Raw genomic sequence first — 27,870 nt, 5'->3', positions numbered from 1 at the left:
CCCCAAAGGCCCGCTGCTCACAGCCGGCTGCACAGGGGGCGAGTCTGGGGCGGTGCCGGCTCTGCGGCGCGGGGCGGGGCAACCTGTGCCCCCGCCCCCGGCTCCGCCCTCTCCCTGGCGCTGAGCCTCGCACCTCCCCGCCCGCCCGGCCCAGTTGGCCGCGGCTGTGTGCTTGGCTTGCGCGCCGCGGACCTAGCCTCTGCCGCCTCAGCCGCCTCAGCCGCCTCAGCCGCCTCAGCCCCCGCCGCCGCTTCTGTCTCGCCCTCCGCGCCTCCCGGCTCCGCCGCCCCGCGCGCCCTCAGCCCTTCAAGCCAGATGATGAACTTCCTGCGGCGCCGGCTGTCCGACAGCAGCTTCATCGCCAACCTGCCCAATGGCTACATGACTGACCTGCAGCGGCCGGAGCCCCAGCAGCCGCCGCCGCCGCCGCCCCCCGGCCCGGGCGCGGCCTCGGCCTCGTCTGCGCCCCCGGTCGCCTCCCCGGGCCCCGAGCGGAGGCCGGCGCCCGCGCCGCAGCCCGCGCCGCAGCCGGCCCCGGCGCCGTCGGTGGGCAGCAGCTTCTTCAGCTCGCTCTCCCAGGCGGTGAAGCAAACGGCAGCCTCGGCCGGGCTGGTGGACGCGCCCGCGCCCGCGCCCGCCGCCGCCAGGAAGGCCAAGGTGCTGCTGGTCGTCGACGAGCCGCACACCGACTGGTAGGTGCCCGGCCGGCGCCGCCCGGGGCTCGGGGCCGCTCCGAGGATGCTCCGGCTCACAGGGAGGTGTCAGAGCAACGAAAAGGAGGGTCTGGGGTCCCGCCGCGAGGAGACGGGGGTCCAGCGAGCGTCTGTGTGTCGAGGGCGGGGGGAGGCACTGGTCAGCCTGGAAAGGTGAAGCCTGCGGTGAAATAGTCCCTCAGTTGACTCAAATCCCCCCAACACATAAATGCTGGAGCTACTTTATCCAACAGGGAAGAGTCTTAAGAAATAGTCTTTTTTTTTTTTTTTTCTGAGGGAGGGGTGGAGGGAACAGACTTTTCTGCCTCGATACATCAAAGCTGACGTGAAAAGGGTCCCAGAGCTCCCGAGGGACATTAAGGCCAACAAGAAAGGTTCTGCTTTATGGGCCCCGGGGCGAATCAGGAATGGAAATGGGTATTCGGGGGCTGGGAAGCGAGAGGGCGAGGGGGTATTTTTTCACCTGGTCCGAGTAAGGCTGGTGGGAGCCAGGTGTACATGGACTTGTTCCCGTGCAGCATGGTGAACTCGTTTAAGAATAATACAATTCTTGTATTTTCTGCAGCCCCAAATATTCTTGTATTTTCCAAAATCTCCAATTTGTGGATTAAAAAAATTTTGGGGGGGGGTGGGTATGTGTTTTGGGGTGGAAGTGATGGTGCTTTTTCCAGCTGGAAGGATGATGACCGAGGTATTCTGGATCATTAAATATTCTGGATCATTAAAGGGACACAAATAAAAAGAGATGTGCCTTAATGCAGAAGATGGGAAACTTAAAAAATTCTTTTTTTTTTTTAAGGGATATTCCAACTTGGAAGGCTGAGGGAATTTGTGACCTCTAGTCGATAAAAGCATGAATGAGGTCTATTTAAGACGAATTAGTTAAAAGAGGCTGTGTTTTATGGAGGAGGAAGTTGACCCGGGGATGGTTAGGGTGGGAGGTGATAGTGGAATTGACTGGTGAAGGGCTTGAAGAAGTGAAGAGGTGAGGAAAAGGGGTTGCTTTTTCTTCTGGAACATGGCAAGGGTTTTTTTTTGTTTTTTTTTTTTTCTCCTTTCTTCACAAGAGTTGGGGTTGGAGACTAGACCTAAGTCTTTCCTCCCAAGAGGGAGGCACAGAGGGACCACAGAGCTTTTTATCTCCATTTCCTCTTCTGGCTGCTTCCCTGGTTTTCTCTATCATTTTCTCACTGGGAGACCCAGACGGAGAGAGTGCTGGCGTGGCTGTGATAAAAGTGAAATGTAGATGTGGAGATGCCCTCCTGCTGACTTGTGTAGTTGGCTTTTTCTTAGGACAGCAGAGTAGAAAACCTGAAGGGACCTTTGTAAGGAAATGACACAGGCACACGCAAGAGTGTAATGGGGAAGCTAAGAGAGTATATGATGGCGCCATTGGCAGTCCCCTAGGAGAATTACTCTCAGTTCAAATCAACAAGTGCTATTAAGTGGGAAGGGAAGGTAGCTAAGCTTTATTGAGCATCTGTTATATGCCGAACCCTGTACTAGGTGCACTAATATATATCTTATTGAATTTTCACCACCAGACTGAGGCTTAGAGAAAGTAATGTGTTCACAGTCAAATGGTAGAACCAGAATTTGAACTTAGGCCTACTTGACTCCACTTTTGCCACTCCATTATGTTATATTGCCTCATTATTATTATTATATTATTAGCAATATTAATAATTGGCCCCCTCTAGGGGCTAGGCAGTGTATGGGCCTTACAGAGAACTCACTCAAATTTGGGAGACAAAATGAAAACATGAAACAGTTAACAAAAAGGAATCTAGAATAATAAGTTGAGACTGGTGTTTCAGGCTTTCAATAAATGGAGTGATTAGAGTTATTGAGAGTAAGGGTCAGAGTTATTGGAGAAAGCTTCACAAAGGATGAGTCTTGAAGAAAGACCAGGAAAAGGAGGGGAGAAATGAGAATGAAATTGGTGCTTCATTTTTTTATGCAAGAATCTTGACCCTCCTATACCTGGTCCTGATCTCCTTTCCTGTTGAAGGCATTTGTTTTGGGTGTAATTACTAGTTAGATACCTGCAGGTAGGGAGACACTCATTTGTATGGGTATGCGTTTATAACTGCGTCTGTGGCTTGGGGTTTGAAACTCTCCTTGGATAGTATTATTCTCTAGGAAGACTGCCTGCCTGGCACGAACCACAGAACTTGCCTTGCCCAGGAGACTAGACTTCGGATCGAAGAAATAGAAGCCACTTTACTGTAGGCTGACTCCCAACTGTTTTCTGATGTTCTCTAAAGTAATAGCATTGATTTATTAAAACTCATAAACCCAGTTTGAGTCTAGTGCTTGACAGCAGTTCTGTGCTTCTGTGTTTCTGTGCTTAATGGCAGTTCTCAGAATTTTGCAGAGTCTGTCTTCCTTTAAGGTGTCTGTATTTGTTAAAAACATCGCAGTTAAGTATTGGTGAGTGGCTTTATTGAAAGGTCTCTATGAGTTAAGGCGCAGATGCCTGTTTATGACAAGCTCAGTGACTTAAAAGGGTGCTTTTTGCTCTAAAGGCTGATTTTAATAGATTTGTCTCACAGTTTTAGCTACCTAGATAGTATTCTGTGAGCAGGTGTCATACATGCCTGATATTATTTTCCTGGTGCTTGCATAGGAAGTCAGAGTATAGCCTCCGAGTAAAATTTAAGAATATTGGTCCCATTTGAATTACGGAATGCTAAAATACGGAGGGTTTAACAAGTATTTAAATAATTGGAGATTTAGAGGAGGACTTAAAATAGGCAGCGTCTTAGAGCAGCCTTGATACACAGCAGATTGTTTTGAATTTCTGTAGTGTAATTGTGGGCAATGGAATCTGGGGATCTTATCACTGACCAGGTTGATGGGAAAATCGGAGGGTGTTTCTCTCTTTCTTTTGCTTGAAATGTGTTTTCATTGGTTGCCTGAGATCTTTAGGTTAATTGCACATTAACGGATCACTGAAAAATATTTCTGTTCCACTAAAACGTGATATCAAGCTCATTATATACCTTTTTAGTTAATTATTACTAGTGTATATATATATATATATATATATATATATATATGCCTGAAAATGCATGTCTTCTTTCAAGGTTCGTACCTAAATTAGAAGTGCAGTTAATATTGCATTTTAATGATGTTTGTGCTTAAACAAGGAACAAGCGTCCATTTGTATATGTTGTTTTTTCTGTGTTTTACCTTCTCACTGGTTATGAGGTAAGTTTTCTCTCAGATTCTCCCCTGCCTCTGTTCCAGTGATTCCAATTCCAGTGACCAAGTGAGCTTTTTCAACCTCGAATGTCTCAATGTTTGAATTTGAAAATCAGTATAACAGGCATTCTGGAGATTATCTAGAGTATCTAGAGATTGCAGATTTGACAAGTCCACAGATGTTTATTGCACACCTCTGTATAGAGTATATATGCTAAGAAAAATGAGACATAGTATCTCTCTTCTAAGATCTTTCCATCTGGCTGGATAGACAAGATAAATACATTTTAAAAAAAGTTTACTAAAAACTTCCTCTTGTATTTGAACTATGGTCCTTGGATCAGCAGAATAGGCATCAACCGGGAGCTTTTTGAACTGCAGATTATCGGGTCCCACCTGCCGCCTACTGAGTCACACTTTGCATTTGAATAAGATCTCCAGGTGATTCACGTGCACATTAAATTTAAGACGCACTGAACTAAAGGGTATGTGATTAGTGCTAAAGATGTGGCAACACCACCAAGTACTATCACTTTTTGAGCAACTGCTATATGTCACATGTGATACCGAGTTCTTTAGAAATATCATTTAATCCCTACCACAGCAATGTATTGTACTGTAGACGTTTAAAAGAGGGAGTGATGGATGTGGGCTGGAATGGGAAGGGAATGCTTCATGGAAATAGTGAGATTTGAACTGAGCCTTGAAGAATTTAAATCAAAAGAGATAGGTTGGCTCAGTCCAGACAGTGGATGGTATAAGGAAAGTGCACTGGTAGAAAAGAGGGAGACAACCAAGAGACTCGATTGATGCATTATCTGGGAAGCGCCGGTTCCCATTCTTTTCTGGTCAGTCTTTGGGCATTTCATTAAGAATAGGGGAAGCGCAGAAGTCTGGACCAGTGCTTGTGTGTAGTTCTAGAAAAATATTTGAATTGAAACTTGGGGGGAAAGCTCCAGTGGTTTGAGGCTTCTCTCTGCCAAATATTTGATCTACATGTCCTGTTTCTAACACAAACATACTGATTACATTGAATTTCATTGTTCATAGCAACATTAGCTTATAGCTTAGAATTCTAGGTTATTAGAGCTGGAAGATAATCCGGGTTACTTTATAAATGGGGGAAATTTAAAAAATAAATTTATTTATTTTTTGGGCTGCGTTGGGTGTTTGTTGCTGCGCGCGGGCTTTCTCTAGTTGCGGTGAGCGGGGGCTACTCTTCGTTTTGGTGCACGGACTTCTCATTGCGGTGGTTTCTCATGTTGTGGAGCACAGGCTGTAGGTGTGCGGGCTTCAGTAGTTGTGGCACACAGGCTCAGTAGTTGTGGTGCAGGGGCTTAGTTGCTCCGCGGCATGTGGGATCTTCCAGGACCAGGGCTCGAACCCATGTCCCCTACATTGGCAGGTGGATTCTTAACGACTGTGCCAGCAGGGAAGTCCCATAAATGGGGGAAATCTTTTTCTGAAGAAGCAAAGTGGCTTGTTCAAATTTACTCAGAACTAGGATCTAGAACTTCAGTCTTTCTTCTAAGCCCAGAGAAATGGAACAATTTGCCCGAGGTCAAATAAGAAGTTAGAGAGAGAATGGAAACCAGAATTTGCATCTTCTGACTCTTAAGTTACTCTATGAGTAGATTCTTTAAATTTAACCTTTTTTCTCCTTGAAAATTCTGTTTTTGTCTGCTTTTTTTTTTTTGCTGTACGCGGGCCTCCCACTGTTGTGGCCTCTCCCCTTGCGGAGCACAGGCTCTGGACGCACAGGTTCAGCGGCCATGGCTCACGGGCCCAGCCGCTCCACGGCATGTGGGATCTTCCCGGACCGGGGCACGAACCTGTGTCCCCTGCATCAGCAGGCGGACTCTCAACCACTGCGCCACCAGGGAAGCCCGTGTCTGCTGCTTTTAAAGAGTCACTGTGGAGTTGTAAGTGCTTAAAGAAGAACCACATGAGCATATTGCACTATATCTCCACTAGCAGTTTCACTGTCTTATTTGTGTTATTGTTGTTTCAGCAAAGGTCATTGTAAAATGGTTGAAGGAGGCTCTTAATTAGAGACTTAGTCATCAAACTCCAACAATATAATAAAGTTAGTAGGACTGCGCTACTATGATGACCTTGCTTTCAGGGACCCATTTTTACCTTAGTATCCCTGTCTGCCTAAGATTGTTTACTGTCTTTCTCTGCCCAAGTTGAGGTCTGTGGTAACATTAGCCTTTTCAATATCTTGCTAAGCAAAATGTAATGGAGGCCTAATTAGCAAGTTTTCCAGAATTGCCTACTTTCCCTCAAATTTACAAAACAGTTTTAACTGGGATATGTTCAGTGCAGTGGAGCATCTAAACACAAGCCAGGTGCTGGGGATATAAGGTTAAGTTGGGCATAGGCCTTGTCCCCTGGGATCTTCCAGTCGAGTAGGGGAAACGACAGACGTTTAAATAGGATTTTAGTACACTATGGTAATTAGCATGCATAGGATGCTGTGGGAGCAGAGAGGAATGAAGATGGTGTGGTTAGAAATGTTTGTACCATTAAAAATGTGCCACTGTGTATTCTTTGATAAAACATTTTGCCTCTTTGGAGTTTGATTTTCTAAACTCTGTCAAATGAGAGGATTGAAACATTCTCTCAGATCCTTTACAGCACTACATTATTTCCATGTTACAGTTTTTGTGCCATTTTCTTTCAAAAGCTTTAGCTCTATGATTTATTCTATGTGGTAATGCTTGTAAGTCTTTGGAAGGGGAGGCATAGGTCAGTACATGGCTAAACATGTCCTTGGATGAAAAGCTCATCTTCGAGTACTCTCCATTCAGTACCCCTTTCTTACAGCGTTGCTACCATGTGGTATCCTGAAAAAAAGGGCCTAATCCTGTAATGCCCACTGTGTATGTTTCCTACTCAGTAGTGGGAATTGTGGACTTGTGGTTGAATTCCTGTCTCCCTGATAGCTCTAAGAACTTTTGTATACATGCTGAAGTGTTGGCTAACAGCATTTATTTCCTGATCCCTGCCGTGGGCACTGTGTTGTACAGTTTGCACAACATATTCATACCCAATGTCTCATTTTATCTTCATAATGATGAACAAACAGACTCATAAAAGTAGTCGCTTTCCAAATATTAAATAGCTATTAAGCTCTCCAGCTTGCCCTTTTCTGATGTGCATGAACACCCACGCTTGCTCTTCCTTCCTTTCTGGAGAACAGCTATTGTGCTCTCTGCTTCTTCCCCTCTCTCAGCCTAGGCGCTAAGATGTCTTTGTTTACTGGAGCCTTTCTCAGATTTTAGAGTCTGTTCTTTCTTTTTTCTTTCTGTCTAGGACCATTCTTCCATTCCATTCCTCCCAAGCACAGCTTTAATCCCTTTCCAGGATATATACCTCTCATCTATTTCTCCTCTCAAGGGGTCTAACAACTTTATGCGGTATCTTTAGCCCGATTTAATCCTACAAAAAGAGGCTTGGGCTTTGTGGGGGGGGAAATTGAAGTCCCCTTTCTCTCTTGTGGACTTGAATCCTTAGAGGGCCCTAATATTAAAATAGCACAGCTGAAGTCTGTTTTCTTTTACACTTCCAGGTTTCAGTGATATAGAATGAGTTTTTTGTTGTTCTTGTTGGACCCTGTGATGTGACTCAGGGACACATATGGATATAATTCCCTCTGCAGTCCCTGTCACCCCCTGAGGAATAGCCGATGATGAGAATTTAAGTTCTAGAGAGTATAGGAGTAAACATAGGTTTACTAACATTTTAACTGCGGGACAAAAGGGTAGCAGTGAAAGATTGATCTGCTAATCAGTTAGCAAAGAGCTAATAACTCCAGTGTGTTAGTTTCCATGAAGGCTACAAAGTAAGTGAAATACTTGGAATCAGACAATTATATAATACATGCTTTCACTTTTGAGAACTTGTAGGGAATCTCAAGGAAGACAAAATTAGCATTATCTAGTGGAAAGAGCATCGCAAACATTTAAAATATCTGGGTCAAGCCTCTACTCTGCCGTGTAACTTTGTGTCACCATAGGCAGTTTAACACTTTAAGCCTCTTTTTCTCTTTCAAAAATTAGGGATTTGAGCTAAATCATTTATCTTCAGAGTCCTTTAGAAACCACTTTAGAAGTCAAGTAATTTCTAAAGGTTAGATCGTTTGACGATATAAAGACTTGTTCAGAGAAGGAAGAAATCACTGTGGGCTGGTGAAGTCAGAAAATATTTCACGGAAGGGGCTAGGTCTGAGCTAGGCTTTCAAGGCTGAGTGAGATTTAGATTGGTGAGGAAGGAGAGAGGCATTTCAGTTAAAAGGAAGAGAAAGAGCAAAATCATAAACACCAGTGAGTAAAATGTGTGCAAGGGAGCTTTAGGCTAGTCAGCACACAGGTTTCAGGGCAGGGAAAAGAGGGAGAGAGGTTTGGATAAGCGGGGTGGGAGAAATGATGGCAATAATATCTAATGTGTCGAGTATACAATGTGCTAGGTAGGTGTTCTAAGTAGATGTATTAACTGATTTACTAAGTTATGAAATAGATTACTGTTATTAACCAAATTTTGCAAATGAAGAAACGCATAGCGAATTCAGGATTTGAATCCAGGTAGTGCAGCTCTGAGACCACGCTCTTATCCACTACGCTCTGTAATCACTAGGTAACAGTGTTCCAAATTTCTCCTTGCCACTTAACACCTTGGTGTTTCTTTTCCTCAGTGACACGGACACCTGTTTTACCTCGAGCAGTTTCTTGTTTTTTGTGAACTTGTTTCTTCCTATATAAAGAGGAGTTAAAGTATTTCTCATTCTTGTGAGAATCAATTGACATAAACTCTCAAAATGCCTAATGTGACTGGGACCTGGGAAATGTTCAATAAAAGTTCCACCATGACAAGCAGATTTTCATAGCAACTTTGAGGCAACAGCTTACCATATGAGTCTTTATAGGAGCCTTCAAGTCAAGTAAAGTCATTTGTAGACAGGTTTCTGTGACACTAAAAGTAATTTTGAAAAATAGGGCAAGCCTAAATGAATATTCCTTCATTTTGGTTTTGGAGTAGTTTGTTGCACATAGTTTAGAAAACAATGATTACTAATGTTTTGAAACAGTCTTGGGGGAAGATGTTTTTGAGATGGCTTATTTGTAGAAACTTTATACTTTGAGCACTGTCACATCCATTGTCTCATTTAATCCTCCATAAGACAGTATTTGTGGGGCAGTAATTAATGTTATTTTCATTTACATATGAAGGAATTAAGATGGGGAGGTTACCCAAGGTCACATACTCAGGAAGTGACAAGAGTTAGGACTCCCACCCAGGTCTCTGCCTTTGGATCTTCTGTATTTTGCTGTGGGCTTCCTAGACTGAGTTGCAGGTGCCATAGAGCTAGATGGTGAGCTAATTTAGTTGGAAGCTTGTATTAAGTGGACAATAATGTTAGTTCTTCCAGCCATTTATTAAACTTTGTTTTCCATGGGTATTTAGTTTAATGATTTCCTTTTAGTGCTACCTTGGGATTCTCTTGCAGAAACTGCTAGATTTGACACAAAAAGCTAGTGAATAGGGGCTTCCCTGGTGGCGCAGTGGTTGAGAGTCCGCCTGCCGATGCAGGGGACACGGGTTCGTGCCCCGGTCCGGGAGGATCCCACATGCAGCGGAGCGGCTGGGCCCGTGAGCCATGGCCGCTGAGCCTGAGCATCCAGAGCCTGTGCTCCGCAACGGGAGAGGCCACAACAGTGAGAGGCCCGCGTATCGCAAAAAAAAAAAAAAAAAAAGCTAGTGAATAGAGCCATGGAAGGTGGTCACAGGAAGGATGGGACTGGTATTTATCTTCTCTGGCAAAACTGGAACCAGAAGACCTAAAGAAACATCGTGGTGTTTTGGACAGCACAGGAGATTTGGAGTCAGAAGGTCTGGGTTTAATTCAGCCATAGCAAGCTTCTATTCTTCCCTGAATCTCAGTTTCCTCATCCTTAAAGTTGGAGTAATAAAAGCTGCTCTGCTTTCTTCATAGGATTGTTGTGAGGTCAGATTGCAAACTGTAACATACACAACAGATTTAAATATGTATGGACTGAAACTGTAGCAACAGGTGGGACTGAGAGGAGATATGAGGAAGAACTCCCCACTTAATTTCCTCTTAAGTATTATCGTGGGCAGTTTTTCTAGTTAATTAGGAGTAGAAATTTGGGGGAGAAAATAGGTTTTTCCCTACTATCAGGGCTGCTGATTCTAGTCAGAACTGTGGAAATGGTGAATTTTGTTTTTTCACTTTTCTGTGTCTTCTCCCCCCACTGATGCCTTTCACTCTGTGTCCATGGACTCCTGTGACCTGGGACCCATTCCAGAGGTGAACATATTTTCTAAAACAAAATTGGGACATGAGGTCTTATTTTTCAGTGTAAGAAATAGTCTGAGAGATTTTTAGATGCTGCAATATGGGAATTGGGGGGAAATTTTAGTGGTTGGTGGTTGGAACCTTCTTGAAATCCAGAGGTTCCTGGGAATTGGCCAGATTGTTGTTGGCATCCTTATTTCCTAGCTTTTTATTTTCAGCAGGCTGAGTTAATCTTTGCTCAGTGTGAGTTGTTAATGGCTGTTGGCAATCCCTTTTCACAGGTTTTTGCATTTTCATAGAAGAAGCTGGAAAATAGAAAATCTTCTCTGACCCTAAGTAATGAATAGTACAGTTTTAGCATTAAGATTGGGGGAAAAAGAGAATCATTCTTTATTGCCCCGCACCCACATGAAAAGTCTACTCTTTAAAAGAAAAAACTTGGCAAAGAGGGACGAGATTGGTTTTCCTGTAGCCACCAGATGACTTACTTATACACTCAGATCAGGTTGAAAAATGCACTGAACTGAACTTTCATCCTGGAAGGAAACTGTAGCATGTGTGATTCTGTAATTAGGTCACATGTTTAAGTAAAACTTTATAATTTATTATATACTTCGACTTGCATGTATCATCTAATTTAATTGTCACCTTAACCTTGTGAGGTAAGTTGGTATAGTTGCCTGTTTTGATTAGGAAACCAAGGCTCAGAGAGAGTGTGGTTTGCTTAGAGTTGCTACATGAAATAGGTAGAGCTGTATGTAAAATCTAGATTCTTCTTTCTCTGTACCCTTTTCTCCCTACTCAGTGCCCCTTTTCTCTGTGCAGCTAAACTTTCTGAGCTCTGCGTTAATCAATTATGATCCTTTTGCCTCAAAGCACCAAGAACAGATAAGAAATTGCTTAAGCTGGAAAGTGCCTGTATGGTCTGTGACAGGTGCTGCGTAGGTTGGTTGAAAAATAACTTAAAGATTGTCTCCTTTCCCTATGTGTTTTTTGTTAATGCTTATAATACTCTGACGACTTAGAGTCCTTCTGGTGCCTCTGGTGTATTTCAAACTGATTTTAAGTTGTCAGGAGAGGGGATTTTCACTCCAGAGCTCAATTCCTTTAAAGCTTCTTATTATCCTTTTGTACCTGGAAACTTATTTCTTAGCCAGAGCTCAGGGTGGCATCAGACTTAAGTTCTTAAGTTCCTACTAAAAAAACTGTTCCCTGCCGATCAATTTTTTTCTGCCTTTTTTTTTTTTTCCACATAGCCGGTCCCTCTCGCTACAGCCCCCTCCCTCTTCCCCTTAATTCCAACTATAGTTATTTGCAAGATTCTGGGAGTTAAAGGGCAGTGAGTTTGGGGTAGAGAAAGCATGTGAAGCTCCTGTCCCTTCTGACTGCTCATGTTCCCTGAATATCATGGAAGCACCCTGCTGCTGTGTCCACTTAGCAGAACCTGTGCCTTTCTCCAGACCCTTCAAGAGCAAAGGTCTGGGTGGTGGCCTTGAGGGAAGAAAGACTTCCCAGAGATTCTTCAATGAGTTGATTTGGTTTTTCCCATAGTTAGAGCTTAAAAACAGGCATAGAGATCAGCCTTTTGTTTTGTTTTGGGTTTTTTGGCCTCACGCATGTGGGATCTTAGTTCCCCGACCAGGGATGGAACCCTGGGCCCTCGGCAGTGAAAGCGCAAAGTCCTAACCACTGGACTGCCAGGGAATTCCCACCTTTGTTTTTACTGGTCTACTTCCTTTCTCCTTCTTGGGGATTATTTTGAGGTTTCCCATTTATCTCATTAATTCCTTCATGAAGTATTCCATGGGAACTAGTGCTATAGTGCTGAACACAAGAGACGTTGTCCTGTCTTCACAAAGCTTATGGTTTATTTGGGAAGATAGTCAATTAAACAAGCAGTGTAATGAAGTATGATTTATTATTATATCAACATGATTAAACGAAGTTTTAAATAGAACATGTTTGTCTCATAATTTCACCATAGCAATAGAGCAGCTGCTGTCACATTTTTATGTTCTCTTCCAATATTTGTCCAAATGCAGACATATTTTTACATAGTTGTGATTGTTGTCTAGCTATAATTTCATGTTTTGTTTTTCTACTTGTAAATAATGTTTACATATTGTCATATAGTCTTAATAATTATTATATATTTTAATAACTGTTGTACCATGATTTATTCAATTATGTTTCTATTAGAGAACTGTTGACTTCCAATGTTTCAACATTATTACGTAGTCATACCATAGGCATTCTCAGTTTTCAGGAAATGAACTATTTGATCAAAGATTATGATAATACGACTCTTAGCGTTGGATCTCTTGGCTCAAACCTCAATGAAGAACGCAATTAGTTGCCAGAATTGATGAGAATTGCAGGACACAGTGATCACTGACACTTCGAATGCCTTTGGGACACTGGGGCTATGGCTTTCTGAGGGTTGCTTAAAAAAATTATGATGATATATGTAGCTTTTGATAGATACTGCTGTATTGCTTTCTATAAAAGGTTTTTCCAGTTTGCAGTCCATCAACTATATTCACTTCACTTTTCAGCATGCAGTATTATCTTTTTCAGTGTTGATATGATAGGTATGAAAGCAGTATTTGGCTATTTTACCATGTATTTCTACGAGTACACATGAGTTGAATGTTTTCCCTAATGTTTGTTTATAAATATATTATGTGAAATGATTGCTCTGGTTTTTTGGCATTTTACTGGTTGATTTGCTAACTTGACAGTTTGATTTTGAATGGGATATTCATTGTCAATGAAGAGGAATGGATAACTGCGTAGAATGTCTTCTTGGGGATTTGCTCTAATTTGACAAAAAACTTCTGTGATTGTGACGTTAAGGGTCAGATTCTTTGAGCTAGAGTCAGTACTCTGTGTAGGACTGACACCTGTGGGGTCTGCACTGGGCTGTGAGTTCCTTCAGGGCAAGGGCCATGTTTTACTCTTTGACTCAGCATTTAGCAGCCTGTCCAATGATAGGCCTCAAAAAATTGTTGAAGGAATATGACTTTCTTGGGACAGTCTCCTTCTCTAAATATCATTCTCACATCTTCACCATTTAAAATTCATTCTTTGGTTCTCAATGACTTTCTAATCTTGGAGGCCTCTAGGAATTTATAAATACCTGTAAAGGATACCTCCTGGAATTTATAAATACTTCTAGGATTTATAAATACCATCAATGCCATGGTGGTCTCAGGCAACATATCGGAGATTATAACCACAGTACGAGAGCAATACTCTATAGGGGTGGAATAAAAAATAAATACCTGGTGATGGAGGAGTGGAGAGGGGGTGAGAGAGATGCTCAGAAGAGTAGTAGGAAGTTGTTAAGAATAAACCTCATCTATTGCAGAGAATCCCAGGAATATGAGAACAGGAATGTAATCTTAGCAGTCACCTGAGCTTTGGTGTCCTTATGTGTAAATGTGGATGAGAATGCATACTTTCCAGGGTTGTTGTGAGACTTTATTTAAATAAAGTAGGTTATAAAAGTGCTTTGTAAACTCTAAAGTGCTATGTGGATAAAAAAATCATTGTTATCATCACCATCATATAGGTAACCAAGGAGCAGGGGGATAAAGTTACTTTTATTTTTTGCCAGGAGCTAGATTTAGTCTTCATATTTTGCAGTCAATCTTTATCATTTGAAGATGAAATAGAAGTTTCTAAAGTATTATTTTCCCGCCAAGGAAATAGTGAGGAAGGATGGAGGATGTGGTTGGGTAGCTTTAGGGACTGAATAGACTTTGTTAAGCTTTTTATCACTTTACCAAATGATTAGTTTCTTTCTGCCCAAGTTCTTTTCCTAGAGAATGAAGCACAGCAAAAAGAAGAGTAAAAACAACATGAACATGGCAAAAGCATGGGCCGTGTTCAGAGGCAGTAAGTGATTTGATTGAGGCAGTGGGTTAAGATATGGAGGAATCATGAGCTGATCCTGGAATAGTAGATTAGGATCCAATAAGGACAACCTTGAATGCAAAACTCAGAGGTAGTCAGTGGGGAATAGTGAAGGTTTTGGAACAGGGGAGTGATTTGATCAATGCTGTGCTTAGTAAGGTTTATCTGGGGACACTGTAGAAAATGGGGAGGAGGAAGAACTTGTGCAGGGCTGGAGACCAATGTAGAGGCATGTTTTCGTTTTCCATCTATGAGAGACTGGAGGCTTCTAATAGGACCGTGGCCATGGAAAAGAAGGAGTGGATACAAGGATGTCAGAGAGTATAGTCCCAGGCTGAAGGAGCTCTGGGACCTTATGACCTTCAGTCTGTTATATCTCCCAGAGGTTTGTTTTCCCTGTAAACTTTTTAAAAGTTGAAGTATAAAAGCGCACAAATACTAATAGTTCAATGAGTTTTTACAAAGTATAAAGTATGACCCAAGTCGAGATATACAACATATCCAGCACCTGCTAAGCTTATATCCCCCTTCAGTCATTACTTCTCCTTCCCCAACAGGTAACCGCTATTTTGGCTTCCTTCAATATATGTTAATTTTGCCTGGTTTTGAGCTTTCTATAAATAGAATCAGTACAAGCTCTTTTATGTCTGGCTTCTTTTGTTTGACATCATGTTTATGCGATTTTTCTGTTTTCTGGTATGGAGAATTAGTTCATTCTTTTTCAGTGCTCATTTGTATTTCGTTGTATGAATATATCACAATTTATTTATGCATTCTGCTGTTGATGGATGCTTAAGTTGTTCCCAGTTTGGGAACAACTATGAATAATACTGCTATGAACAGTTCCTTTACATGTCTTCTGGTGAATATAAGCTCTTTTTTATATTTATATTTCCTACCCAGGAGTAGAATCTGCTGGGTTATAGGGCATATGCAAGTTCAGCTTTAGTAGATACTACCAAGTACTTTATAGAGTTTTACAGAGTTTACCAGTTTCCACTGCTGTTAGCAGAGTTTAAGAGTTCCTCACCAATACTTGTGTCTTAGTTAGGTTGGGCTGCTATAATAAATACCATAGGCTGGGTGGCTTAATGAACAGTTATTTATTTCTAACAGTTCTGGAGGCTAAAACTCCCAGATCAGGGTGCCAGCGTGATCAAGTTCTGTTGAAAGTCCTCTCCCTCGCTTGTAGATGCCGTCTGTCTTTATCCCCACATGGCAGAGAGAGAGAGAGCTCTGATCTCTTCAACTCCTTATGAGGGCACCAATTCCATCATAGGGGCTCCATCCTTACAAGCTTATCTAAATCTGATTACCTCCCAAACTCCCCACCTCCAAATACCATCACATTAAGGATTAGGGCTTCAACATATGGATTTTGGCAAGGGACAAAAAGATTCAGTCCATAATAACTCAGTATTATAGTATTTTAAATTTCAAAGGCTTTTATGTTATAAGAAACTTGAACAGAGAGGGCTATATCTAGCATAAAGGAAGAAAGGAGCTACATTCTTCCCTCTGTATCCACAGGGGATTGGTTCCAGCCCCCCCTCCCCCCCAGCAAAGTCCATGGATGCTCAACTCCCTTGTGTAAAATGGTGAAGTATTTACATATAACCTATGCACATCCTTCTGTATACCTTAAATCATCTCTAGATTACATATAATACCTAGCACAATATAAATGCTAGGTAAATAGCTGCTGCATGGCAAATTCAAGTTTTGCTTTTTGGAAATTTCTGGAATTTTTTTCCCAAATATTTTTGACCCCCAGTTGGTTGAATCTGTAGATGCAGAATCTCAGATACAGCAGGCTGACTGTACTGGTTATTGAAGGCCTGCCACATACCAGATACTGCCTAGGTGCTTTTACTTACATTGTCTCATTTAATGAAGATAATACTCCTGTAAACTGTGATCAGTGTTATCACATTGATTTTACAGGCCACAAAACTGAGACTCACAGGTTCGGCAGCTCATATTTGCTGTCTAGAATCCAATCTAAATCTGCTTGAATCCAAACAATGACATCACATAAAACTGCAGTTTGTCAGTGCGGTGTTTTCGGTTTTTTGGTGGTTAGAGGAGGCTCTTCTTGGGGACCCTGAAGTCCCATCATATAGGTAGCCCCCTTCTGAGACTTAGTACTTAGCTGACGCTGTAAACAGCAGCCTCCCAACCAGGCACCTCCCCCGCCTTGCGCCCTTTCTGCTTCCCCACTGAATCACTCAGCAGCCGGTCATTAAGACTGTCTCAAGGTAGATATTATACTGGCACATCCTCTGCTCCAGCTGGCAGGATGACGGAAGAAGCTCCCATGGAATTTTTAACCCTAGCCAAGCCTCTTATTTCTCTCTCTTACCAGCTTTCTTCCTGTAGCTTTCGTCCCTCTCAAGACTAGGAAGACAGGAATGACATGTCATAGAAAGAGCTAGAAGGCAGGAGACCTAGGTCCTGACCCTAACACTAAATTGTATGCTTTTGAATATCACATCTACCTGCTCTTGACCCGGGTTTTTTTTTTTTTTTTGCTTTTTTTAATTTGTCAATTTGTAAAGGTTTTTTTTTCTCTATTATTTATTTATTTTTAAAATTTATTTTATTTGTTTGGCTGCATTGGGTCTACGTTGCTGTGGGGGGGGGCTTCTCATTGCAGTGGCTTCTCTTGTTGCGGAGCACGGGCTCTAGGCGTGCGGGCTTCAGTAGTTGTGGCTTGTGGGCTCTAGAGCGCAGGCTTAGCAGTTGTGGCACACGGGCTTACTTACTCCTCGGCACATGGGATCTTCCTGGACCAGGGCTCGAACCCATGTCCCCTGCATTGGCAGGTGGATTCTTAACCACTGCGCCACCAGGGAAGCCACGGGTTTTCTAATTTGTAGAAAGAGGGCATTCATTGGACTGGGGTTAGTGGTTACATGGGCCGTCCTTAAGGTTTACTGTGGGAAGACTCAAGCAGAAGATACTTTGAATCCTCTGTATATTATAAACAGAGCAGCTCTGGTTTTATTTGTTGTGTATGTATTGAGCTTCCTCCTGAGATTTTATAGTGAAAGATTATATGACAGGTACATGCTTGAAATACACTAGACTAGGTGATATCTACTAAGTCAGTGTATCACTTTGTGAAAACCTTATGAAAGATTATGAGTGACAAAACTGAAATGAGCAAAATTTTCACCCTTTACATTTAAAAAAAATATGTATACAAGGCTTCATCTTTCCTCTGTGGTCATGCTTTCCTCAGACCACTGTGAGGGAATGGAGGGGGTATAATGAATTTTGCCTAGGGTAGGAGGTTGGGGAAGGATTCACCAAAGAGGAGGCATCTGAGCTGGACTTAACAGAAGAGTAGAGTTTCACTAGGTGGATTAGGAGATTGGGGAGATAAGGCATTTCAGGTAGAGAAATAAGGCAGGAAGGCATGAAAAAACATTGCTATTTTGGAAATATTGTGTTCTTGGTATAGATATTGTATATGATGGAAAGGGGAAGAAGGAGGAAAGCTAGGCGATGAGGCCTCTTTGTAAAGGGACTTGAACATTTGAGGGCTAATGAAGAAGTGTACGTATCATTTGAATTAGCCCCGCTTCATTCATTTGGGGCTCCTTTAGACTCAGGATCCCTGATCCACACAGCAGTGTTTCTGCACAGGAGCTATGGCAGTGGTGATGCTCACATACTCAGAAGTGACTCTGGATAGAGGGAACCTTGGTGGCCTGGGTCTACATTAATTTCTTCTTCTTAATTGGCTCAGAGTGCTGGATATATATGTGTAATACTTGTGTAAAACGAAAGGGTAGAGGGGTGGGGGAGGCTCTGCTGCTGGGCAGTGACTTTCCACACTGTGATAAACTCAGTGGTGTCCTTTCCATTTAAACTCATCATCAGGGGTGGAAGTGGAAGATTGTAATTTTACCTCCAGTGTGAAAAATTAGAGTCAGGCTTATGGCTCCGACTTCCCAGCTCTTCTCCATAATGGATCTTCTCATTCTGTCCCTGGAAGCGTATGTTTATTTGTAATGTATTACATTCGTGGTAATTGGAGCAGCGTGGCTTTTCATTCTCCTGTCAAACACTCGTCTCCCTGCCTAGAGAGCCTCAGAGCCTGATAATAATGAGCCTATGAATTGCATTAGGTCAGGAATTAGGTTCCCAGTTAAACATGTGAAGGGTGTCTCACCCATTTGCCCTCTTTTTTCGTTTGTGCCCTTGAGATGTCCCTATATCCCATGAGTCCTATCCTGGTTGAGGACAGGTTTCAGATTGGGGCACAGTATCTGCCCAGTTGGGGCCAATGTCACCTTCATTCATTTTACAAAATAGTGAGGAGTGAGCTGACATTGACTGAAAAGTTACTATGAGCAGGCACTTCACATAAATTACCTCATTGACTCCTTGCACCTTAAAAGAGGTGTTATCACCATTTTACATATGAAAAGATAGTTAAGTAACTTCCCCAAAGTTGCATATAGCTGGAAAGTGGTAAGTGAGGATTTGAATCTTTGTCTGAATTCAAAACTCATGTTTTGTCCATTTCATGACTCTGAAAGCAGAATAGTTGTGCATATACAGTCATAGCAACTTTGTAGCTCGATGGAAAAATTATAGGTGGGGGGCCTTTAGGCATTAGAGCCAGAAAAGAGGCTTTGGAGAATCAACACTAAAGGCTAATCAGAAGAGTAGCCTTATAAAGTGTAGAGTGTAAAGAGTTAAAGCAATTCTAGTACTTTCCTCACTTTGGGAATGAAACACATTATTCTGTGGCCAGTGGTAAGTTTAGATAATATCCAGGTGTGAGGCAGAGTAGGAAGCAAGAGAGTAATATGATATGTAGCTGGGGCTCTTTTTAAACACTGAGATATAATTTGCATGCCATAAAATTCACCTTTCTGAAGTGTAAAATTCATTGGTTTTAGTATACTTATGAGATTGTGTAACCATCACCACTATCTAATTCCATGTCTTCATCACTCCAAAAAGAAACCCTATACCCATTAGCAGTCATTCCCCAAACCCCCTTCCCGCAGGCCCAGGCAACTGCTTATCTACTTTGTGTCTCTATGGATTTGCCTATTCTAGACATTGGATATAAATGGAATTATATAACATGTGACTTTTTCTTCTTTTGCGTCCAGCTTCTTTCTCTTAACATAATGTTTTCAAGGTTTATCCGCATTGTAGCATGGACATAAGAAAGAACTACATAAATAACACTTAGTAGTACTTAGTTCTTTTTAATGGAAGTTTATTCCTCTATTCCTTTTTGTAATATTCCATTGTATGGATGTACCATATTTTATTTATCCATTCATCAGTTGATGGATATTTGGGTTTTTTCCACTTCTGTGCTATTATGAATACTGCTATGAACATTTGTGTACAAGTTGTTATGTGAACGTGTTTTCAGTTTTCTTATGTATGTACCCAGGAGTGGAATAGGAGTAACTCTATGTTTAACTCTTTGAGGGACTGCCAAACTGTTTTCCAAAGCTGCTGTGCCATTTTATTTTTTATTTTTATTTATTTTTTGCTGTGCCATTCTACATTCCCGCCAGTAATGTATGATGGTTCCATTTTTTAAAAAATAAATTTATTTATTTATTTATGGCTGTGTTGGGTCTTTGTTGCTGCACATAGGCTTTCTCTAGTTGCGGTGAGAGGGGGGGCTACTCTTCTTTGCGGTGCGCAGGTGTCTCATTGCAGTGCGCTGGCATCTCATTGCCGTGGCTTCTCTTGTTGCAGCATGGGCTGTAGGCGTGTGGGCTTCAGTAGTTGTGGCTCGCGGGCTCTAGAGCTCAGGCTCAGTAGCTGCGGCGCACGGGTTAGTTGCTCCGCGGCATGTGGGATCTTCCTGGGCCAGGGCTCAAACCCGTGTCCCCTGCATTGGCAGGCAGATTCTTAACCACTGCACTACCAGGGACATCCCGTGATGGTTCCATTTTTTTTCCACATCCTTGACAACATTGTTATTGTACTTTAAAAAATTATTATTCTAGCCATCTTAGTGTATATAAAGTGGTATCTCATTGTGTTATTTATTTGCATTTCCCTAATGGTTAATGATGCTGAGCATCTTTTCATGTGATTATTGACTGTTTGTATATCTTATATGGAGAAATGCCTATTGAAATTCTTTCTTATTTTTAATTGGGTTAATTGGGTTGGTTTGAGTCTTTTTGTTGGTGAGTTGTAAGAGTTTTCTTTATATGTTCTAGTTATAAGTACCTTACCAGAATATGATTTGCAAATATTTTCTCCCACTTAGTGGGTTATCTTTTTACTTTTGATAGTGATTTTTGAAGCACAAGCAACATTTTAAAATTTTGATAAAGTCCTTTATCTATTTTTTCTGTTGTTGCTTGTGCTTTTGGTATATGTCTAGGAAGTCATTGCCTAATTCAAAGTCACCTATTTTCTTCTAAGAGTTTTATAGTTGTATCTCTTACAGTTAGGTCTTTGATTCATTCTGCATTAATTTTTATAAGTATAAATTTTATGGTATAAGGTAGGAGTCCCACTTCATTCTTATACATATGTGGATATCTATATTTCCCAGCACATTCATTGAAAAGACTCTTCTCTCCCCATTGAATTGTTTTGGCACCCTTGTTGAAAAATCAGCTCATTATAGAATTATGGATTCATATTTGGATTTTCAGTTCTATTCTGTTGATGAGATGGATTCCAGTGATCTACCGTCTATCCTTATACCACTACCACAGTCTTCATTACTGTAGCTTTGTAGTAAGCTTCGAAATTGGAAAGCGTGAGTTCTCCAACTTTGTTCTTTTTGTTCTTTTCTAAGATTTTTGGCTACTCTTGGTTCATTGAATTTTCTTATGGATTTTAGGGTCAGTTTGTCAAATTCTTTTATTTATTTTTATTTCTATTTTTTTTGGCTGTGCCATGTGGCTTGTAGGATATTAGTTCCCTGACCAGGGATTGAACCTGGGCCCCGGCAGTGAAAGCACTGAGTTCTAACCACTGCACCACCAGGGAATTCCCTGTTAATTTCTTTTGAAAAGGCAATGGGGATTTTGATAAGGATTGCATTGAATCTGCAGATTAATTTGAAGAATATTGACATCTATTAAGTCTTCCAGTCCATGAACACTGCTGTCTTTCCATTTGTTTTGATCTTCTTTAATTTCTTTCAATAATGTTTTGTAGTTTTCAGTAGTCTTCCTTTTAAACATTTGTTACCAATAATTATATTCTTTTTGATGCTGTTATAAATGGAGTTGTTTTCTTAATTTTTTAATTCATCATTACTAGTATATGGAAATACAACTGATATTTTATATTGACTGTGTATCGTGCAACCTTGCCGAACTCGTTTATTAGCTCTAATAGAATGTATGTGTATATGTGTGTTCCTTGGAATTTTTTATATACAAGATCATGTCATCTACAGATAGCAGTAGTTTTACCTCTTCCTTTCCAATCTGGAAGCCTTTTATTTCTTTTTCTTACCTAATTGTCCTGGCTAGAATCTCTAGTACAATGCTAAGTAAAAGTGGAGAGAGCAGACATCTTTGTCTTATTCCTGGTCTTTGGGGGAAAACTTTCAGTCTTTCACCATTAGTTTAATGTTAACTGTGGTTTTTTTCATAGATGCCTTTTATCAAGTTGAGGAATTTCCTTTTGATTCCTAGGTTGCTGAGAGTTTTTTATGATGAAAATGTATTGGGTTTTGTTAAATGCTTTGTCTGTGTCTATGGTCATGTGGTTTTTATCCTTTATTAATATTGTGTATTATATTGATATTTATGTGTTGAACCAACCTTGCACTGCTGGGATAAATCTCACTTAGTCATCATATATAATCCTTTTTTCCCCCGAGGTGTTTTTTTTTTTAAATTGAGGTCTAGTTGATGTACAATATTATGTAAGTTTCAGATATACAGCAGAGTGATTCACAATTTTTAAAGCTGTATTCCATTTATAATTATTATAAAATATTGGCTATATATAATTCTTTTTATATATTGCTAGATTTGGTTTGTTAGTATACTGTTTGTAGCTGGAGCTTTTTGCAAAGTGTTTTTAGTAGATCTGGCATTATACAGAGAGAAATAGAAGGTGCCTCACATTTTACCAGCTGCTGTGTGCTGCTACCATGCTGAAGGCCTTATGTATGCTCTCTTATTTAAACTTCTAGGTAGTGGTGTCCCTGTCTTGCAGATGAGAAAACAAAGAGGCAAAAAAAAAAAATTTGTTTTGGTTTAGCACTTATCTTCTCTTAAGTAGGGATTGATACTGCAAGGAAAAGAAGTAAAGCAGAGCCAAATAGCCAGATAAAGCAGCAGGTTTTTTGAAGGTGTGTTATAAGTTATAAAGCTAGTTTTATGTGTGTAATAACAGAACTGGACCCGTCGTGGGTATAATCATAGGCTAGAGATCTTATGTAAGGTGAAGGGCTGGGCATAGAAAGAAATACAAGATTTTCTTGGTTGTCTGGCCACCCTTTTTTGATAGCAGATAGGATCAGGCCTTAACCCTTAAATGAAAACGGTCTTTAAGCCTCAGGGTTAAGGAAGACACTTTTCCTGCCCGTAAGCAGTTAGTGTTGTAGTGTGGATGACATGTAAGCTGTACAGTGACGTTCTGGGCCTTTAGCAATGCCCACATTAACCAGGTGGCCATTGGTGTTGGGGGAGCCTGGAATCCTTATTGTATACTTAGTTAATAATAATAAGTATGGAATGATTAACTATAAACTATGCCGATTTGGGACACCAGTTGCTGATTTGGGAGATTTGTGCCCGTGTTTGGGGAACACAGATTCCCTGGGTGTTCAACAGCTGGATTACCAAGTATTAGTATTTCATGGGGATTCAGCTTCCAAAGATGATTGGAATTTGATGAGAGATTGCCTGGCAAGTGTGTAGCTGCAGACAGAAAAGGCAGTGAAAGTAGACTTTAGAGTGAAAAAGTTGGAGGTAGGAGGTCTTCGGATTAGCAAATTAATCTAGTTCTGATGAATATGAGAGAAATAACACAAAATTCTGCATAGTGATTACTTCCAGTGGAAGCCAAGGTGAGGCAGGAGGGTATGGTAGAGAGCTTTAATGGTATTGGTAGGTTCTGTTTCTTAAAATGAGTGGTAGATCCATGAGTGTTCTTTTTATTAGTAGGCTTTATAACTTCTCTGTACATCACATTTTAAAATATATCCAATATTTCTTCACAAAAGGGGGAGATGAAAGAAAAACAGGTGGAAGAATAAAGGAAGAGAATCAAGTCCCAGCAAGGAACTAATGCCAGGCAGCCTTTGCTTAATGTATGTCGTGTTACAGTGATCTTGCCCATTTAGAGTTATTAGGAGAATATATGTTTCTGTCTTTGCTTCCATGACTTAAAACTAAAAGGTAATTTCCTAGAGCTAAGCTTTGGGAAGAGGAGAAGAAAATGAAGCTTTGAAACAGATTTTGTTTCTGTTTCTCAGGGGAGAAAGTGGTAGGTGTTGGAGTGGGAGCTCATGTGTCCAGGCACCAAACTTGGCAGACAGCTCCCTCAGAGCAGATGGAGTGAGGATTTCACAGCCTGACTGACTGACTCAGACCTGCCTCCCTGCAGGCAGCCACTATTGGGGATGGCTTGAATCTCTGTCAAAAGCTGCAGGATCATGTTATTTCTCCTTCTACTCTAGCAGTGGCAAACTCTAACCTTCCTGGACGAAGAGCTGCCCAGGACTCAGGCAGACCAAGTGTTTGGGCAAGGAGCTGAGTATTGATATCTGACCTCTATTGTTTGCAGGGACAGTGGCTTTGGTGGAATGGACGTTTCTTAGATTGAAGTGTTTAAACAGAGGCTGTTAACTCCCGGTGGATGACTCCCCCAATCCATGTTGCTTTAGGGAGGATTTTTACATTGAATTGGATTGCCTGTGTGTTCTCCAAGCTTCTTTTCTGCCTGGAGATTATGAGAAATGTGAATTGAAAGCTTCTATAGTCCATGATTGGTTTAGTGAGGTCAGCATAGGAAAAAACCCTGGGAGAGACTTAGAATTATTGCCTGAGATGTAAACAGCTTTCCGAAAATGACAGATCTTGCTGCCAGTCACGATTTTAGCACCCAGTGAAGATGAACATGTGCTGGATTAGGGCCACAGCCTTTTAGTTGGTGTCCTTGCCTTTAGTCTCTCCCCTGCCAATTTAGACTACAAATGCTGCCAGGCTTTTTTCCCTGAAAGCCTACTTTCATCATGGCACTCTCCATTCAGGTAGCTCCAGTAGCTGCCGCTCTGCATCAAGTCTAGGCATGCTGTCTAGCTTTGAAATGTGTTATATCTGGCCTGCTTCTCTAGCTAATACCCACCTACCCGTAAGTCCTATAAGTCTTAGCTCAATTTCTTCCTCCTTCAAGCTAGCATCGATCACCGTCTTCTGTGCTCTATCAACCATATATAGTAATTTCTAAATAATGTAGTGGTAAATTGTTTCATAATGGTTATTTGTATGTTAGTGTTGGACTCTGAGCCCTTTGAAGTTATGGACCATGTTTCCTCCTCTTCCCCATGGTATTTAAGGTGGCGCTGGGCACATGTCAGTACATTTTGTTAAATTATTAAACGCTGAAAGTTTTGTAAGTAATAACTAGTATTTGTATATTATTTTAGAGTTTACAAATGCTTTTACATTTATTATCTCACTTAATTCTTCCAGAAATTTTGTGATATTCCCATTTAAAGATGAAGAAATTGACTCTTAAAGAGATGAAGCTCAGCTCAGTGCTCTGTGACAACCTAGATGGGTGGGATGGGGGCAGGGAGGGAGGTCCAGGAGGGAGGGGACATATGTATACATATAGCTGATTCACTTCATTGTACAGCAGAAAGTAACACAGCACTGTAAAGCAATTATACTCCGAAAAAACAAAAAAAAATAAAATCACACATTTAGTATTATTGCATTGGTAAAAATACAATCATACTTAGAAAAAATAAGAAAAATACATTAAAAGAATGTTAAAATAAGCTTTGTTTAGGGATTACAGGTGATTTATTTTCAGCTTTTTTATTTTCATAAATTCTTTAATTATGTATTACTTTTAGAGGGTAAAAAGGTGAACTAAAAGGAATAAAAATAACTTACTGCTAAAAAAACAAAAAAGAGTTGATATAATTTGCCCAAGGTCTCACAGTTGCTAACTGGTAGACAGAACTGGAGTCTAAGGTTTTAGTTCTGTTGAAAATGCCAGCTTACCTCAGGTTTTCTTAAAATCCCAGTTTTCTTTAAGGGATTTGTAGACATTGTTATTCAATACCATGGAAATATGCTCGGAGTGCAATGAAAAAGTTCTGTCTTCCTGTGAACTAGACAGTTATAAAAGATGTTATGAATGTTTCAGACTCAAATGGATCTGAAGAAGGAAGGTGTAGTGGGTTGAATAGTGTCCCTCATATCTACCCATCACCTTAGAATGTGACCTTTTTTGGAAATAAGGTCTTTGCAGAAGTGATTAGTTAAGGATTTTGAGATGAAATCATCCTAGATTTAGGGTGGGCTCTAAATTCAATGACTGGTGTCCTTATAAGGAGAAGAGAGGACACAGAGAGGAACAGGGACGAAAAGGCCATGTGAAGTTAGAGGCAGAGATTGGAGCTAGGTAGCTACACACCAGGGACCAGCAAGGATTGCTGATAGCCACTAGAAGCTGGAAGAAGCAAGGAACCGATGGTCCCCTGCAGCTTTCAGAGGGAACATAGCCCTGCCAACACCTTGATTTCAGATTTCTAGCCTCCAAAACTGTGAGAGAATAAATTTTGACTGTTTTAAGCAATGATGTTTGTGCTGATTTGTTACAGCAGCCTTAGGAAACTAATACAGAAGGGAAGAAAAAATGATTACCAAAAGTCTCTTATATACCAGGCTTATTCTAGGTACTATAATATGTTATTTTACTTTATCTCTCAACAGCTTTATGTAAGTGGGGATTATTTATCCATATTTTATTATCAGAAAAATAAGATTCAGAAAGATAAAATAGAAAACTCATGTTTCAAAAATATTCTATCATTCTGTTTTCAGCTATATATCAATACTTTCTTCTTCTGTTGGTTGCCTGAGGAACTTACTTTGCGGTCCTCACAGTGATTGGGCACTGAATTGTGATGGTCTATCCCTACTAGATTGGTTAAAGATGTGATCGGTGGATCAGTCAAAAGAGGGCCGGAAATCTCATATGACCTTTCTTCTGGGCCTGAGTTTTAGCCTCTCTCCCCCAACATCTTTACCTACATATTCACTCAGCCTTCATGAAACTTTCCGAGATTCCTCTTTACCTAATAATTCTCTCTCTCTCTCTCTCTCTTTCTCTCTTTCATCTGAAACTCCATAACAGTTTATCTACTGAATTTTATTATGCTTATCATAGTCTATATTTTATTATGTGATTTCTGTCTATGTCTTACTCTCCCAGGTACATTGTCAACTTCTTGAGGATGAGGATCTTGTCTTGTTGATTTTTATATCTTCCATGTTACGTACTGGGAATCCTTACTCATAACATCTGAAATTAACTGTTAGCTGGATTTCTGTTTTCCTCTTCTCCCTCTTCTCCAGTTTTCAGGTTCCAGTGCCAACTTTTGGAAGGCAGAGTTCATCTTTGGTTTCTTCCTATCTTCCTTTTCAGTGATGTTATTATCCTTGTGTACCTCATACCCTCACTGGGCCTTGTTGTCCACTGACTCTCATTTAATTCTATTCTGAAGTGTTGCTATGCTGTGTTCTAAATACGTTTTTAAGAGGTCTATCATAGCATTTTCACAATGTTATAATCATGTTAGATGCCTGCCTCCCAAACTACAAATTCCTCTAAAAGAAGGGTTTTTCTTGCCCATTCTAATACCCAAAATGCCTAGTTTTTTGCTTCACATTCATTAAATGTTGGTTGAGTGAGTAAATTAATGGTGTTTTACTTCCTAGGATGTCTGTATTTTTCTAGGAAAACTGGTAGCCCCTGATAGGCCTTCCAAATCCAATTGAATTTGGTGGTAGAATTTTTAAAAATATTAACAAGTATTGAGGTAGAGGTCTGGGTTGGGAGCCTTTTGATTCCCCTAATATTCAACCTTATAGGTTACCCTCTATTTTAGATGGCTGGTCCTGCCAGGTATAGATGCGAAGTAGATCATAAGGCCAAGATCATCTTGAAAAGTGATGCCGAAACTCTCCATATGGAGCAGACTTATTTCCAGGAGAGTTTTGTGAAGCTATCTTTTCATGAATATAGCTTTTAAGAAGCAAAGCACAACATTTTAAGCTTCAGATAATTCAAGGCTTAGAGGTGGTTGAGATCCTCTTTTATAGTTTCTTCCTCTAGGGGAGTAGCGTAGCATGAGAGAAAGAACACTGACGTGGGGTTCACAGTGCAAGTTCTGGTCCCAAACATGAGTGTAATTATTTATATGATTATAGTGGACTTCTGTTGTTTTTGCCTTCCAGTGTCTATTTCCCCTTCTTTTAATACCATCGTCCAGATTTTCCTCTGGAGAGCCATCTTCTCCCTAGAACTCAGGCCTTGTGCTTTGGGCAGAGCCCACTTCACCCCTGGCTTCAAGGATGGACATGTGATTCATGCCTTGCTAATTAGAGTATTATATTTTTCTGATCATGGAGATTGGTTTAGGAATGGGCAGCAATCTCAGTTTGGATCTATTTTTGATCAATTTTTTTTAGAGAAGGTATGTATTCTTTTTATATTGGATAT

At 40.8% G+C, this 27,870-nt stretch overlaps 1 protein-coding gene across 1 annotated transcript in view; it reads left to right on the top strand.

Moving 5' to 3' along the window:
• Nucleotides 1-315: 315 nt before the first annotated feature.
• SYN2 (synapsin II) overlaps nucleotides 316-27,870 on the top strand; it is a 146,780-nt gene continuing 119,225 nt past the window's right edge. Inside the window, exon 1 of the mRNA XM_065884781.1 lies at nucleotides 316-692. Coding sequence (XP_065740853.1) covers nucleotides 316-692 — 377 coding nt within the window. The remainder of the gene's footprint in view (nucleotides 693-27,870) is intronic.

This window comes from Phocoena phocoena, chromosome 10, assembly GCF_963924675.1.
Source record: "Phocoena phocoena chromosome 10, mPhoPho1.1, whole genome shotgun sequence".
Lineage (NCBI taxonomy): Eukaryota > Metazoa > Chordata > Mammalia > Artiodactyla > Phocoenidae > Phocoena > Phocoena phocoena.
The sequence above is the reverse complement of the archived record's forward strand: the minus strand, read 5'-3'. Positions and strand labels throughout refer to the sequence as shown.